The following is a 17552-nucleotide window of genomic DNA, read 5'->3' as shown; positions in this document are numbered from 1 at the left end:
GCTTAACTAACTGTACCACGATGCCAGCCATACCCCAAGAATCCTTTGAATCTCTCCACAGCTCTGGTGTGAGCTGGTGGTCCTCCCTCCCAAGTATGAATGTCCCACTGGGAAAATGAAGCAGGAGGGTCTCCACGTATCATTTCTCATTTACGGCAATGCTTCTCAAAGAATTATTCCCAGGCCAACCCTACAGTATCCCCTGTATCTTGTTGGAAATGCAAGATATAGGATCTCCCCCAAGACATACGAAGGCAGAAGCTCTGGGATGGGGCTCTAAATTTGAAAAACCAATCGGCCAGCAGCTGCTGCTGGGCTCACACTGGAGAAACCACAGCTGTGAGCTCATGGTAGAGTTCTCTCACGACCTGGGATGGTGCATTGTCTTATGGTGGAAGCATTGAACTCACATCTCCCCAAAAACCTAGACAGCCTCCCACAAGCCACAGGCTTAGGGGTCAGCCCACGGCACTTCATGTTTGTTGTTGATTCTTCAACATGGCAGGAAACAAAGAGTCCAGTCCTGGCATTCAGGATCCGGAACGAGAACTCACTTGCGTGATGCTGAACGTTGTGGTCACGCTTCTGAAAGGCTCTGTTCGGAACGCAGGTAAGGAAGGCTCCAGTTTTGCCTTGCTTTTGCTTAGGAAGGTATGGGCTCTCTCCTGGGGGCCTGGGAGGCTGCTGCAAGGTTGGCTGCAAGGGATAACCAGTACAGACACAGGGGCTAAGCTCCATTTGTTGGTGGATGCTCAGAGAACACCAGGACCTTGGTAGACACCTGAGGTGGTGCTGTTTACTTCTTCTTCTTCTTCTTCTTTGTAGATTTCTTTTTTTTTTTTGGAAAGTCAGATATACAGAGAGGAGGAGAGGGGAGTATCTTCCGTTTGTTGATTTACACTCCCCGTGACCACAATGGCTGGAGCTGAGCCGATTTGAAGCCAGAAGCCCGAAGACTCTTCTGGGTCTCCCATGCAGGTTCAGGGTCCCAAGGCTTTGAGCCATCCTCGACTGCTTTCCCAGGCCACAAGCAGGGAGCTAGATAGGAAGCAGGGCCGCCAGGACACGAACCGGCACCCATATGGGATTCCGGCACATGCAAGACGAGGACTTTAGCCACTAGACTACTGTGCTGGGCCCCGTGCTGTTTACTTCTAAGACTGTTGAATCCAGTCAGAGAACCAAGAGGCTATGCTCCAGCTAGTATTGTCCAAATGCGTGAGACCAGATGGTCCCCTTCTGCTGTCTTCTAGCAAAATCTGTAGAGATCCCATTGCAATGACCATAATCCTTTCAGAAATTTAGATCCTAAGCAAAAGACATAGGCAAAGCCAGCTAGTTATTTATAAGAAACCTAATTTGATGTACAGCCAGGCCATGCTGGCCTCAGAAGCTCCTTGCAGACAAAATGTTTCAATTTCCTGGGTCATGTGACCGTTAGGCTTTTAAAGAATAATGCATTTTATATATACACACGTATCCATGTATTATGTAGCAAACGTATCAGCAAATCCATATGGGTGGGTATGGGGATTTTGCCATCTTTATCTGAAGTTTCATAGATGAATTCTATCAAATATCAAAGGTTGATTGTTTCATGCTTGCAAAAAGAGCATGTCTAATATCAGTCTGCGAAAGGTTCCATGAAGTGCTGTTTAAAATGCGTTAGGCCAGCTCCTGGGCATTAAGTGAGCAGTGAGCCAAGAGTGTCGGCATCTGCTTCCTAAAAAAAAATATATCAATGAACGAACTAACTTGAGAAATGACAGAGATGAGCTAGAGAGAAATGATAGATAGATAGATAGATAGATAGATACTCGCATCCTCTGTGTCTTTCCCCAAATACGGAAGCCAAGAACTGGGAGCTCCATCAGGCCTCCTGCTTGGATTACCTGCCTCCCTGGATCTCTCGTAAGTGGAAAGCTTGAGTCATGAGCCAGATGTAGCAACCAGACTCAGGGCCTCTGCTGTGACGTAGCATCATCCTAGCCCTCAGGCCGCACAGATGACTCCAGATGTCAACCGTGGAAAAGATGCCCGACATTCCTTTACAACAAAAACAGACTACCAGCCAGATTTCTTTTTCTTTTAAAAGAGATTTTTTTCTAATTTTAAATATTGTTTACATAGTTGACAAGAATGCACACCCATGAGGACCACTGATTAGAGTGGGGGAGGGGTTGAGGCGTGGGGAAAGGTGAGTTGTACAAATGCTTCCAGTTTTCCCTTTGTTCCCTTTTCTCCAACTACATTAGTACCTGGGCCTGGGAGATGTCCACTTGATGTTAATCTTAGAAACCCCAACGTTGGGCTCGGCAGCGTGGCCTAGTGGCTAAGGTCCTCGCCTTGACCCCATATGGCTGCTGGTTCTAATCCCGGCAGCTCCACTTCCTCTCTATCTCTCCTCCTCTCAGTATATCTGACTTTGTAATAAAAGTAAAATAAATCTTTAAAAAAAAAAAGAAAAAGAAACTCCAACGTTGAGAAGAATGTTCTGAGGGTTTTGCTTGGGTAGTTTTGACTGTTCTGAGATGCTGTCGGTTTCATTGCTCCAAGGTTGAGAAAATCCTTCCAAGGTCTGTTGGCTGACAGGGTCTACCCGAGTGCATCTACTCACCCATGCACTTGCTGCCAAGGCTCAGCCAGGAGAGTTGTCCAACCTGTTCTGTTCTCCACCTTCTGACATGGCACTCACCATCCTCTGCAGGCCCAGATGAACTGGCTGTCATGTCCCCCATATGCAGCTGGGCATGCCGTCCACTGCACGGGCATCAGGAGCCAAGGAGGCTCAGTCCCAACACATGCATTCCAAGGTCGGAGCACAAATCCTATGATCTTCCCTGTGTTCGGGGTCTTGAATCCAGTGGTCAAGTTGGGAAGTCCCCCAAGAAACCTCACCTGGGGTGACCCCGTACTTGACTCCTGTGTGTACCAGCAAGTGTAGGGTCCAGTTAAGCCCATCACCTGCATCAGACTATGCACACACTGATTGTAGTTGCCAGGTCAGTTCTGTCCCTGCCCCATCTCCTATCCAAACCTATGTGTGCTCTGGCCCAGCCCAACACAGCCTGCCACAGACACCTTATGTACTCCAGCAGGAACTGCAGCCTAGTTGGGGTAACTCCCAATAACCCTCACCAGGCCCACCCCCAGCCCTGGTTCCTTGTGCATGCTGAGTATTATAGTACACTAGTCCAGTCTGTGCCACATCCCAATCAGGTTCTTATATATAGCTATGGATGTTACAGCTTAATTCAACCCACCCCACCCCATGATCCAATCCACATATACGCTGATGGATGCTGCTGTCTTGAACAGCCTGGTCTGCCCCCAGTTCTGGCTCTCACTCACACCAGTTGGAGCTGCAGCCCAGCAGATAATTGCCCATAGTTTCCCTCCCAGGTCAACTCCCGGTCCTGGATCTTGCACTTTCTAAGGGTTACTGTGGTTCAGTCTGACACAATTTATTCCCTGTCCCAGCACTTGCTAGTGGATGCACAATCAGCACTTATCTTGGCTCTTGCATGCATCATTGGGTGCAGTGGCCTGCACCAGCCAGATTTCTCTAATGCTCCCTTCATCCACGTCTACCTGGGAATCAATTTTTATCTTAAATATTTAAATTCTGGCTTGTTTTCTGTAAGAAATGTGACAGGGATTTGCAGGAAAAGCAAGGGAAGGAAGATCTAGTCAAAGCTTGATTGTACATGCATCTTGAGAATATTTCTGTTATCTTCTATGGAGAGATATGTGTCAAAAGACTTATTTTAAATGGGATTCTCAACTGAACTCTGTTTTTTATTTTCCTCATCTCATTTAACCAAGGGTGAGGCTTACAGAGAATTTTAAGAAAAAGCTTTCCTTGAGATTAAAACTAAGGTGCTGAGTCCCCCTCCCAGGACCCCTGCCCTTGCTCTGGCCCCACACTGTCCATCTGCCCCACAGTTGTCCTGAAGGACCATGGCATGGTGCCCTTCATCAAGATCTTCCTGGACGACGAGAGCTACCGGGCGGCTTCGCTCAGCATCTTGGAGCAGCTGTCAGTCATCAACGCTGAGGAGTACATGAGCATCATCGTGGGTGCCCTGTGCTCGTCCACTCAAGGGGAACTGCAGCTGAAACTGGACCTTCTCAAGGTGAAGCCCAAGCCTCCTCTGGGACTGGCTTTCCCTTGGATAGGAACCAATCTTCCCACACTTGTCACCTGATTGGCCACTGCGTTGGATAACGGCAAATCCTATCCCCCCAATAGCTGGACATGTTGGAGATTTCTTTCTGGTTTTTAGTCCATTCAGTGATCAGAGATTGTCACTGGGGACAGCTGTCACCTGGGTGTCTTACTCAGCCAGCAGATCAGGAGAGAGAGGCCAGGAGGAGCTGCACAAGGCATTATTTAAGTCCAGAACTGGCATGTACTAATTCCTACAGAACCCTAAATCTGAGCTACTTATATGCAAGGAGTGATGGGAAATGTAGCCCTTCATTAGGCAGCTAGTTGATTTAATCAGGGTCTTTTGGGCATCTCACAGTGGCTGTGTTTGATACAGCAGAGTGAGACACAGCTTTTGGCACTGGGAGCCCATAGACTTATGCTAATAGTGTGAACCATGGTCTAAGTGCTCAGTGCCCGGGACAGGCACTGAGCGCAGGCTACTGTGGGAGTAGAGAACTAAGAGAGATTGTTACTGTCTTTCCCGCTTGAGGGAGGCTCACGGAGGGGAGAATGGGAGAGCTAGAGAAGGAAACCAAGGGTGCTCAGATGTGTGGGACCACTGGGTGCAGAGGAACAAGTGAGATTAGGCTGTGGCATGTGAGTGACGGAGAGAAGTATATGCTTCTGCAGGATTGTTAATAATCATCAAAAGCCCTCAAAATACTCGACCAAATATAATAAATACTCGACCAAATATAATAAATAGCATCCCTCTCATCCACTCTGCCCTACATCAGTCACAATTTTAGTGCTATTCCTTTTTTTTCGTTTTTTTTTTTTTTCTGTATTTTGGGGATCGAAGACTTTTAGAGATTCTCTGCACTTTGTGTTACACCATTTGAAGAAAGAGTGGCAGTAAGGCAAACTTCTACCTGCAGGGAGCTTTCTCTGGGACTTCTTGTTTGCAAAATGACTTGACTACCCACAACATATTTTTGTGGCATTGGCAAATCCCACGTATTGATGAGTTAGTGAAGCTCCAGGGCTGGTGTGGTGTCATATCAGGTTAATACTCAGCCTGTGGTGCCAGCATCCCATACAGTCACCCATTCAAGTCTGGGCTGCTGCACTTCTGATCCAGCTTCCTGCTAATGTGCTTGGAAAAGCAGGGGAGAAAGGCTGAAGTCCTTGGACTCCTGTACCCATGTGGGAGACATGGTGGAAACTCCTGACTCCTGGCTTCAGATCAACCCAGCTCTGGCCATCGTGACCATTTAGGATGTAAACCTAAATTCTTCCAGTGGATGGAAGAATTTCTTTGTTTCTGTTTCTCCCCATCTCTCTGTAACTCTGACTTGCGAGTAAAGTAAAACAAATTTTGCATAAATCAATTTCCTCTGACTCCCCAGATTACGTAACCACCAACCTAACTCACTTATTTGCAAATATCTCTGTTCAAATTGGTTTATACTATTTTTTTTTCTTTCTTTTTTAAAAGATTATTTGTTTGAAAGGCAGAGTTACAGAGAGAAGAGAGAGATTCTTCCATCAACTGGTTCAATCCTTAGAGCTGAACGAGTTGTTTTTTTTTTTAAGATTTATTTATTTTTATTACAAAGTCAGATATGCAGAGAGGAGGAGAGACAGTGGAAGATCTTCCGTCCGATGATTCACTCCCCAAGTGAGCGCAACAGCTGGTGTGGGGCCGATCCGGAGCCAGGAGCCAGGAGCCAGGAACTTCCTCCAGGTCTCCCACACAGGTGCAGGGTCCCAAGGCTTTGGGCCGTCCTCTACTGCTTTCCCAGGCCACAGGCAGGGAGCTAGATGGGAAGTGGAGTTGCTGGGATTAGAACCAGCACCTATATGGGGTCCTAGCATGTTTAAGGCGAGGACTTTAGCCGCTAGGCTACCGCGCCAGGCCCAAGCTGAACGAGTTTGAAGTTAGGATCTATGAAGCTTCTTCTTGGTCTCCCATGTGGGTTCAGGGGGGCAAGGATGCGGGCCATTTTCTGCTAATTTCCCAGGCCATTAGCTGGGAGCTGGAACAAAAGTGGAGCAGCACGTCTTGACAAGGGATACTGGCATTGCAGTTAGTGTCTGAACCTAGCTGGCCACACACTGTTCCAATTGTGGTTCAGTCTTCAAATAAAACACAGGTACTTCAAAAGTTAGTGGAAAGTAGAATGGACATAAGTTTATTTTGGTGCAAAAAAAAAAAATCTAGATTTACTTTTGCTATAACTTGCACTTTTTCACAAACTTCTGGTCTTACAGATGAGTGTCCATAGAGATTTGTTGACTAAACTAGCATCATACAGCCAGTAAGTGGCAAGGTGGAATTTCACTTAACCACTAGCAGCCAAAAATCGAATGGTCTTTGCCATGTTGCCTGTAGCATCCCATATGTCTCTATTCAGTTTGATTTGTGTGTTTTGATCGGAGCAGGGAATGCACCACTGAGGTCATCACGACTTGGGATTTTCAGGGGACCAGTAGCTGTTTCTGATGTTGCCATGGTGAACGTCAGAGAGACCCCAGAGAGGAACGCTTTGCTTCGTGGGGAGGGAAGAAGCATTTTTGTGTTCAATATTGAGAAGAGTGTTCTGTGCTCCTGGAAAGTTAGTCTTGTTGACTCTGGAGCCCAGAGGCATTTTATTGGAGTATCAGCCCTGGGGTAATAGGACTGTGCCTCCAGAATTAGTAGCGGAAGGCCATTATGGTGTTTTACAGATTCAATATCATTTCAGAGCCACACTATCAAGAGAGCCCGTAAGGACGAATACTTGGAGAGCTTATTTTAACAAAGTCATAGCCAGCTCCCATGGGCCGTCTTCTCCCTGGATGCCAAGTCACAGCTGGGTAGTGGAGAGGCCTGGGAGGTGGGCGGGTGGCTGTCATTGCCCCGTGGGAAGGGACGGTTGCCGCTGACTTACAAATGCTGGCTGGGATCTGATGCCTGTGAGTCACCCTTTAGACCTCTTGGATCTTTAGCAACAAAGATGTAAGACAAGCTGTTTCTGGCCGCATCTCTCATTTTAGATGTTCAGAGTGGCTCCTGCCTGCAGGCTTTGTGTTGACAAAATGGGTCCAATGTAGGAAGAGGGGGACACGCCGGAGTGAGGCAAGGAGGAATGGATCCGCCATCCCTGATAAAGGGTTGCCATCCCGAATGATTGGCAGCCAGCACACAGGGGTCTAGTTAACTGGATCATACTGTGGAGTCCCAGTGTCCTGTCCCCATGCCAGCCACCTCTAGGGGAGACCAGCCAAGGACAGTCATTTCCCAAATTCAGTGGCACTTCCCCCCAGCAACACAAAAGCGTATGTGACTTCACCTGCTAATTCTGGCAAATGATAACTGAGTTAAGGAATAATGTAAGCAAATGAATTTCCTCTCTGTGGCCAGGGGGACCGTGATTGGGTTATGCACAAATTCAGATTGATTTGCTAATATACATTTAGCTGTTCAACTCTAAGTTTAATCGCATTACCTCACCGGTCTTCCAGCATGACACATGGAAAATTATGAGGAATAACAAATAATAGAATGTGAAATAAATCCTGTTAGTTGTAACGTAGTTAGCGCTTTGCTGCGGGCATCCATTTTATAGATCCAAGCTAGAGGAATACTAACTCCGAGACGATGACATGCTAACTGAGTTAAGGACGAGAAAATGTGCTTAACGCTGACCTTTCTTGAAATGTGTCAACCCTAGCCTGATTACTTTGACTTCAGCTGATTAAATTTACTCCCTTCCGTGGACTCGAAAGCCTGGGTGATGCATTATCTGGCAAAGTTGAATGACAGTAATGGAGACCCTCCTCCTAGGCTCTAGGTTCCTGACAAATCGCTTCCCGAAGTCGCCAAGTATTTATTTTCCTTTATGATAGAAATGTTTCTCTTTAGTTGCTATGAAATTAAGCCTTTGTAATTGGATTTTGCACTCTTTACTTTATGACTCTGCAAATATGAGATTAACCCCGTCCTAAGAAATAATAGAAGCAGTCTACGTTCTAATGAGATTACCCCCATTTTAGATAATGACTCTGAATTTAATAAATCAAACAAAGCAACAATTAAGGACAGCCATTCCCTCCTCCTCCTCCCCCGCCCCACAGGAGAAAAATGGCCGGCAAGGGATTACAAGTGGTGGACCCTCTGAGAGACGGACCACAGTGAAGGCTGCTGCTGGGTTGCTTCTTAACACAGGCCCCTAATCCTCTTAGAAGGACAGCGTTGTTTTGAGCAGTGTCTGGCAGCAAGCTGGTCAGTTAGATCCTAAAGCAAAGAGGGAGTTCAAGGTCGGCGAGAGCTCAGACCACTGCTTACAGTCTCGTTATGTTTGGTTTTCCTGCCACTCCTGTTTCAGTATTTGTCTGGTCATGCGCCCCGTCATTCACCCAACAGTTTTCATTCATTGCTTCTCCCCCACCTTCAACAAAGCTCGAAGGGCTGTTAGCTGCTAAACACAGGCACCTACGTTGAGATGGTTTAACGTCCTCAAGCTCAAGATTTCCAGAAGTGTTTGTGATTTTCTCATTTTTCGTCCTGTACATCCCATGATCAGGCGCAAGGTCAGGTTGAACAGGTGAGACGCCTGCGGGCCGCACACTGGCACTGAACCTTGTGTGTGATCAGTGGGGAGGAAGTGGCTGGAAGCGCCCACACCCACGCTGGGATCCGAGTGTGTTTTCATTTCCGTTGCAGACACCATCATTTGTGGGGAGTTAGTTGCTCCATGAGGCTGGCACACCTTCACGGAGGCTCCCTTTGCTTCTCTTGGCTCCAGGCAGGGTGAGGGGCCAGGCGGCCACAGGAGGCAGGCTTTGCTTAGTATACACCATGAACTTTCACACTCGTGAAGGACCAACATTCTAGGAGAAACGTGCTCCAGCGATGGTCTTGCTTGTCTTCGAGGACTTATCTGCAAGCATTGCTTTCTCCTGGACATTGAGCCACTTTCAGACATTGTCAGGTCACATCCTTACCCAGCAGAAGAGCGTAGTGTCATTGGTAATTTTCAAAAATGTATTTCAGGGGCCAGTGTGGTGGTTCAACAGGCTAATCCTCCACCTGCAAGTGACAACATCCCATAAGGGTGCTAGTTCTAGTCCTGGCTGCTCTAGTTCTAATTCAGCCTCCTGCTTATAGCCTGGGAAAGCATCAGAGGATGGCTCAGAGCCTTGGGACCTGGAAGAAGCTCCTGGCTTCAATTCAGCTCAGCTGCAGCTATAACAGCCATTTGGGGACTGAACCAGTGCATGGGAGATTTTTCTCTTTCCATCTCTCCTTCTCACTGAGGATCTGCATTTCAAATAAAAATAAATAAATCTTTTAAGACATGTATTTGAGAGGCAGAGATACACACAGGGAGAAAGAAAAGAAGAGGCAGAGAGAGAGACTGTTATCTCCCATCCACTGGTTTGCTCCCCAGATGCCCGCAGGCTGGGGCTAGGCCAGGAGGGATCTCCATCTGTGCCCTCCATGTAGGTGGAAGGGACCCATCTGTCTGGCCCATTCTGCTGCCTCGCAGGGTCTGCCTGGGCAGGAACCTAGAGTCGGGAGCCTAGCTGGAAACTGAATATTGGTGGACAGCATCTATAGATAGGATCCAGACATCTTAACTACTAGGCCAAATGCCTGACCCTACTTAATTTTTAACAACTGAGAAAAGATCAGTTTGAAGAATTCGGGTTGATCTATTTTAAACACATCTGAGGTCTTTTGTAGTTACTACAATCTTTGCTGCTGGTTTGTTTTAACAATTTCTCCCCAGATGGTAGATGGGGCCGTGGGAGTCTTTTTATAGTTCTGTGGCCACGTGAACTAGGTGACATTCACAGTTCACAATGATCCTGTGTTCTGTCCCCCTTGTGCCGCTCACGGCTTACCAAGCAGCGTGGGCTTCTTTTAAGACTGACTGGTTTGAAACACAGAGCAACAGAGAGACAGAAGGAGCGACAGATACAAAGATCTTCCATCCACTGCTTCGTTTCCCCCCAGTGACTGCAACAGCCTGGCCTGAGCCAGGCTTCATGGAGCCAGAATCCAGGCACTCCATCTGGGTCTCCCACATGGGTGGCAGGAGCTCAGCACTTGGGCCATTCCCTGCTGCCTTCCCAGGTGCATTTGTAGAGGGCTGGATCGGAGATGGAGCAGTCGGGACTTGAACACACACCCATGTATGATGCCCATGTTTTATGCTGTGAGTTAACCTGCACAACTCCGGCCCCAGTTTTTTTTTTTTTTTTTTTTTTTTTTGGTAGAGGACTCCAAAGTCAGAGAACAAAATCCAAAACGGATACCCACTATTTCTTTCATCTAATCACTGGTGTTAAAAGTAAGGGTGCCTGCGTTTTACAGTTGAAGCTGAAGAGTGTCCTTTCTCTTCCAAAGCCCGGGGCTTCCTGTTGACTAGTTAGCCTGCGCCTTTAGCAAGTTCCTGTTCACTTTTTCTGTGAGTGCTTTGCAATGCGGTCCCTCTCCTCCTTTTCAGAACACATTGCTAGCTTTGTGTGGTTAGCATCTCACACCAGGTTTTAAATAGATACACTGTATTATCTCTTTTCCTTTAATAAGGGCACTCATGCTTGCCCAGAGAGGAAGATGAGCAGTAACAAACTGCTTCTATGTGAATTTCACAGTGGATACTCACAGTTGGGAGTCGGTTGCCAAGCACGGGTGTGTTCCATGGCTGCTCAAGCTGAGCTTCCTGAGCTTGTGGAACTCTAGGACAACTGGGACAGTTTTCAAGTCACTGCCCTCGAGTGTGAGGAGAGTTGTGATTTAGGGAGCTGGAGAAGGCAGTATGAGCACTCACTCCAGAGAGGAGAAGAGGGTATGAGCCAGGGATCAGGGAAAGTTTTCTGGAGTAAAACAGTCAAGTGACCCCTAGGATGGCCATTTGAAGACTGGCACTATGGGCAACCTAGCTGTAAAGCTGAGATGACCAGTGCAGGCCTTCTACCCTTCATGAAGCTCTTGGCCAAGTACAGGGCGGGATGCATGGGGTGCTTGGGCAAGTTCACTGGCCACCTTGATTTGATTTTTTTTTTTTTTTATCTGTTGGGTTTTTCAGTCTCTGCTCCGGATCCTGGAGACCCCCAAGGGTCGCGCTGCCTTCAGAGTCTCCAGTGGGTTCAACGGGCTGCTGTCTCTGCTCTCCGACCTGGAGGGCTCCCTCCAGGAGCCCCCGCCGCAGACATGGGGGGCTGTGTCTCCCCGGCAGACACTGGAGTTGGTGTTGCATACCCTGTGTGCCGTGTCTGCAGCCCTGCATCTGGACCCTGTCAACAGCGACTTCTTCAGGAGAAACAGCCTCTTTGAAAAGCTGGCCGAGGACCTCTGCTTGTTGGGCTGCTTCGGGGCTCCAGTGGCAGAGGGGGTCCCTCGGCATTCCCGGGCTGACACTGCCAAGGCCAGGCCATTTGCAGATTTTCTGAGTGCTGCCTTTTCGCCACACAGCCCGTTCCCACCCAGGACCCAGAGTTGTCTCCAGATCCTCTGCTTTCTGGACAGCATGGCCAGTGGCACACTCCACCTGCGCAGGGACCTGAAGGAGTCCCTGGGAACTGGGCAGGAACCGGCAAGGGACAAGGGAGAAGCCGGCGGTGATCCCCAAGGCAACTTCAAGCAATGGACAGACCTGGAGGACAGGTAGAGCTTTGCTGCCATCTGCCATGGGATCCTCACTCTATCTCTGTCCCCCAATTCTTATCCAAGCAGCCTGCCTAGATACAGCAGGTGGGAAGACAAAGCTGCAAGTTGCTTGTATAGACATGTCATGTGATTTTCTTAGCTTTAAGTGCACTTGCCTAGCTGAGAGCTGGCAGACAATTCAGTCTGATCAATGCAGTTGGAGAATGTTTGCAGGCTACTCGGAACCAAGGGCACAACTCAACTGATAAATTTGCTTTCTATTCTGGTGCCTTCTATGCTCCCGGGAGCCTGCAGCAGACCTTCCTGGGTGTGTGTGTGTGTGTGAGGGGGGGAACTCTGCCTTCTGGGGTCTTGTCTCTTCCCCAGGACCGAGTCAGGCTTGGAATGACAGTCCACTGATGGAACTCTGTTCTTTCCTGCTGCCTGCACTTCCCTTAACAAAGGCAACTGGTGCTCTGACTTCTGAAGCCACACCCTTTAATGGGGGCAGACTTTAGGAAATAACCTTTTGCTTTCACTTGTGTAACACAGACCTAACAGCACAGTCATGTCCCCAAAGGCCTGTTGTGGGGAGTGAAGGGACAACAGAAGGAACGGCAGTCATCACCGTGGTCTGTTTTCATTCCTCTAATGCAGAAATGGCAGAAGACTCATATTCCAAGGGGTGTCATGTCTGTTCTTATCCAGCAAGAGCTCTCACTGCTAGATTTCTGTGCCGGAGACTGACGGTGGAAGGCATGGACCTTCAACCTCCACATCTGAAGAGGGAGTTATAGTTTGCTTCACTTGTAAATCTGATTAATTCTTAGGTTTCCTGAACTTGCAATCTTGATCTATATGTTGCTGAATTAGATGAGCTGTTTCTATTGTTTAATTTAAAAAAATTATTCGTTTGAGAGGCAAAGTTCACAGAGAGAGAGGGGAGAGAGAGTGAGCAAGTGAGAGATCTTCCATCTGCTGGTTCACTCTCCAAACGGCTATAATTCTACTAGAGCAAAGCTAGTTCGAAGCCAGGAGCTTCCTCTGGGTCTGCCATGGGATGCAGGGACCCAAGTACCTGGACCATTCTCCACTACTTTACTAGGAGCTGGGAGCCAGAAAGTGGGGCAGCAGGGACACGAACTGGCACTCATATAGGGTACTGGTGCCACAGTGGCTGCTTTACATCTATGCCACAACACCAGCCCCAGTGAGCTTTTTTTCTTTTAATAGTTTATTTATTTATTTATTATCATTTTATGATACAGTTCCATAGACTCCTGGTATTTCCCTTATCCCAACCCCAACTTCCACCCCCTACCTAGTTGCTCTATATCATTACTAAAGTATAGTTCTTCATACACAGTCATATGTCCATCATTGCAGGAATGGACAATGGCAGAGAGTCCAGCATCCTATTGTCAAGATATAGTGAACAGTTTCATTGTAAGTCCATCTTTGTCTGGAAGTAGAAATGCATACTACATTGTATCTTCACATCTAGATATGTTAGTCTCCATTTCACAGCAACTGTACATCCCCTCAAATGAAAAGTCATAATACAAAATCAAAAATAGAAAGATAAGGAGAAATTTACAAAGCCATAAAGTTAAATAACATGTTACTAGATATGACAGTCTCCATTACACAGCTACTATACATCCCCTTAAATGAAAAGCCACAAAACAAAATCAGTACCAGGAAGAAAAAAGAAATTAACAACACCAAGAAGTTAAATAACATGCTACTAAATGACTAACGTGTAGCTGAAGAAATGAAAATTAAGAACCTTCTTGCAGAAAATGATGCTACTGTATGATCTATGAGTCACTGAAGAATTTAATCAGAAGAAAGTGTTTTGAAGAGATGAAACATAAAGATAACAACAAAACCCATGCGATATAGTTTCCACTGATTTTTGTTGGTAAACTGTGTCTCTTCTAGACAATAAATAGATGGGTTTTGTTTTTTAATCCAGTCTACTAATCTATGACATTTGATTGAGCTTAAGCCATTTACATTCAGGGTTAATATATATGGGTGGTACTTTGGTCCTGTCATTTTAGGAATGGGTTGTTCATTGGTTTAGTCTTCTGTTGTCATTTTACTGAAATGTTCTTCCCATTTGCCTTTGGTTTTGGTGGGTGCTATTCCTCTTATTTGTCAAGAGAACATCTTGAAGTATCATGTGTAGGGCAGGTTTGGAAGAGGCAAATTCTTTTAACTTTTCTTTTCTGTGGAAGAATTTTCTTTCATTTTCAAAGACAAAAGAAAGCTTTGCTGGATATGTTATCCTAGGCCGACAATTTTTTTTCTTTTAGAATCTGGAATATGTCACTCCATTCTCTGCTTGCCTGTAGAGTTTCCTGTGAGAGATCTCCTGTGAGTTTAATTGGCATTCTTTTATATGTCAATTGATTTTTTCACGTGCACATTTAAGGATCTTTTCCTTATGTTCGATTGAAGAGAGCCTGATAGCCATGTGTCGTGGTGAAGTTCACTTTTGATCAGGTCTGTTGGGAGTTCTGTGCCCCTCCTGGATCTTGTTTCCCAATTCTTTCTCTAGATTAGGGAAATTTTCCTTAATTATTTCATTAAATATATTTGTAAAACCAGTTTTTCTTTCTGCACCTTCTGGGACTCCCATAACTCTTATGTTAGGCCTCTTAATAGTGTCTTTCAATTCTTGAGTACTTTTTTTGACCTGATCCAGCTCTGCTTCCAGCTTTTTGTTTGCTTCCCCCTGATGGCAGGAAATATCTTCCAATTCTGAGATTCTTTCTTATGCTTGCTTCACTCTATTTTGGAGACTCTCCACTGTACTTTTACTTTGCTCTACTGTGTTCTTAATTTCTGATACATCAGCCTTGATTTGCTTTATTGCTGCTATTGCTTGCATAACATATTCCTTAAATTTTTTGAACTCTTATATGTGCTTCTCATTATTGATTAGAAGCTTTAAAATGAGTTTTCTGAATTCTGTGTGCCCCATTTTCTTGATGTCTTCCTCAGAGAACTCTGAAAATGGTGCCCAATTTGGCTCTAGGGGGCTAACTGGGCTGTGAAATCCACCCTGTTCTCGCACTGCCCGTGTGGGATCTGCTGCTCTGTCTCTGCTCCTGGCCAAATCAAACGGTCCAGCAGGACGGACGGTTGTTTGTCTGGGTTCACCTCCCAAGCTCCCAGTGAAAGTCCCTTCCCACCTGGTTGCTGGTGGAGTTCCGGCTGCTGGTGGAGTTCAGATCGCCGTTTGCTGAATGCCGCTGAAATATCGGTCACCACAACACCACACCGTTTTTTTCACTGCTTTCCTGTGTCTGTCAGGCTCCAGGTACCCCTGTGCTGTTGTTCTATCCTCTTCTACTTCCTGGAATGTGTCTTCTGTGCTTCATCCTGATTAAATGTTTCTCCGTCCATTAAACCATGTCCTTACCCTATTCTGCCATCTTGAGTCTCCCCACCCAGTGAGCTTTTTTAAGAGGGATTTTTGAAGGTGTGTTCATGGAAGAGCCTTTCACATTCTTCGCTGGACTGTAAATTTATGTCATTCTCATCATGCAAATTGGTAGTTCCTCGTTTGTTCTCCAGAAGAGTTTATGCAAAGATGGTGTGTCTTCTTATTTAGTCATGTCATAGAACTTGCCAATAAAACCCTATGAGCCTGGTGTGTTCTTGGAGATTTAGTCTTCTGAGTCTAAATTGCTGTTTATTCTGGCTGAGCTGCTTTTCAATCAGTTTATTTTCTCATCTGACTTTTAATGTCAGTGGCAGAAGCTGCTCAGGACACCTCTGATTTCTTTTCTGTTCATTGTGCAGCTGTCACCACCTCCTTTCCCCAACATTGAGCCTCTTACTCTTCTCTCTCCTTTCAGTATTTTTGCTGATGATTTTTCCCCCTTCAATGTGTCCTACAAGCCAAACTCTGAGTGTTCCTGTTCTTCTACTTGAATTTTGTTTTTATTTTGTCCTCTTAACTTGATAGTTTTTTGAAAAAAAAAAAAAAGTGTATTTGTTTGAAAGGCAGAGTGTCCCAGAGAGAGAGAGAGAGAGAGATCTTCAGTCTGCTGATCTCTCCCCAAATGGCTGGCTGCTCAACAGGCAGAGCTGGGCCAGGCTAGCCTAAAAGCAAGGAATTCTGTCCTGGTCTCTCTTATAGGTGTCAGGAACCCGAGTCCATGATCCGTCACCCACTGCCTCCCAGGTGCGTTAGCAGGGAGCCAGTTCAGAGGTAGAGTAGCAGGGACTGAAACCAGCCCTCTGATATGAGTTGTGGGTGTCCCAAGTGGCAGGCTAACATGCTGCATCACAGCCCTGGTCCTATGAACTGATACTAACCTGGGCAATCAGGAGATCAATTTCCAGTCTCCTTTGTAAAATATGAACTTCTCTGTTCCCTATAGATGTCACTTTCCATTTTATTTATAGTAAATATATTTTTTTCTGATTTCCCTTGTGTGTGTGTGTGAGTTGCCTCTGGGGTCTGTATGCATTTGGACTTTTTAATGTTGGGGGTTTCTGGCCATCTTTTTGTTCCTGACTTCTAACTTTCCTGGGAGAAGAAAAATGGGCTATAGGATTCTTGTTCTGTGCAGCCAGTTGAGGTGAAGTTCATGGTTTCAAGGTGGGAATCTTTGATCAATTTCCCATGCATGGTTGGAGAAGAGGGCATTTTAGTCATTAGGTCTAATATCCTGTCTGTGTCCATTACATCAAATTCATCCATGATTTCACTCCAATTTCCCACACTGTTAATTTTTTTTTCAATCTGCTCAACCTAGCATTTATTGGGAAAGATACATCAAGAAGTGGGCATGTCCACTTCTCCGTCTGTATTGATGTGTGAGGCCGTGAGCATCCTGCATATTTCGTGTCGCTACATCATCTTATGAAGTTACGATGTTGTCATTGTACGGTGACCAGTTTTCTCCCTAGTAGCACATTTTGCCTTCAATCTGCTTTTGCATACAACGATAAGATGGCTTTGGCATTCAGGGTACCCCTAGGTTATTCCCCCCTCACTCCCCGCCGTTCTTTTTATTTTAACCCTTCATTTTCTGGATGCTTTAGATCTTGCTCTTAGAATGGTAGAGAAATGTTTGTGTTTCATTTTGTTTAAAAATCCGATGGGACATCTTCTGTCATCTAACTGGGGAGTGTGATTTGCTTACAACGTTACACTTACTAGTAATTTACAACGATTGCCACTTTGAATATTTCCCTTTTGCCTTTTTAAGCCTTTTTAAAAAAATCTTCAACTATTTGACTTTAATTTTCCTCCAATATAATGGAACTGAGTGTCTCTATGACTAGCTTTTTAATGATTACTCTAAAATAATTTAACTTGCACCTTAGTGATGTTTAAGCAATATCTGTACATGCTTTCCAATTAATATTGGAAAGGCCTTAGGATTTTTAAATGTGATTTAATGCAATACTTTAATAATTAGAATCCTAATTAAGTATAAGTCATTAGATGCAATTCCTATACTGATTTAGTAATCAAATACAATGATCTCCTTACAGCATATAATTACTTTTTTTCAAAAGATATTTTTATTTATTTCTTTGAAAAGTAGAGTTAGGCAAAGAAGGAGAGATTTTCACCTGCTAGTTCACTTCTCATAGGACTCCGAAGGCCAGGATTGGGCCAGGCCGCCACCAGGAGCTTAGGACTCCGTGTGGGTCTCCTGTGTGGCTGGTAGGGACCTAAACATGCGGACTATCTGTCATCTGTTCCTTTCCCAGGAGCATCAGCAGGGA

At 45.8% G+C, this 17552-nt stretch overlaps 1 protein-coding gene across 3 annotated transcripts in view; it reads left to right on the top strand.

Annotated features, from left to right (window-relative positions):
* WDFY4 (WDFY family member 4) overlaps positions 1–17552 on the top strand; it is a 231424-nt gene that overhangs the window by 46136 nt on the left and 167736 nt on the right. For 2 of the 3 annotated variants that reach the window (XM_058671561.1, XM_058671562.1), the window contains exons 10-12: positions 506–610; positions 3946–4136; positions 11233–11810. In XM_058671561.1, coding sequence (XP_058527544.1) covers positions 506–610; positions 3946–4136; positions 11233–11810 — 874 coding nt within the window. The remainder of the gene's footprint in view (positions 1–505; positions 611–3945; positions 4137–11232; positions 11811–17552) is intronic. The other variant, XM_058671563.1, reaches the window with a different exon arrangement.

The sequence above is a fragment of the Ochotona princeps genome, chromosome 13 (assembly GCF_030435755.1).
Source record: "Ochotona princeps isolate mOchPri1 chromosome 13, mOchPri1.hap1, whole genome shotgun sequence".
In the NCBI taxonomy this organism is placed as follows: Eukaryota; Metazoa; Chordata; class Mammalia; order Lagomorpha; family Ochotonidae; genus Ochotona; species Ochotona princeps.
Note: the sequence above shows the minus strand (reverse complement) of the source record. Positions and strands in the feature narration are given on the sequence as shown.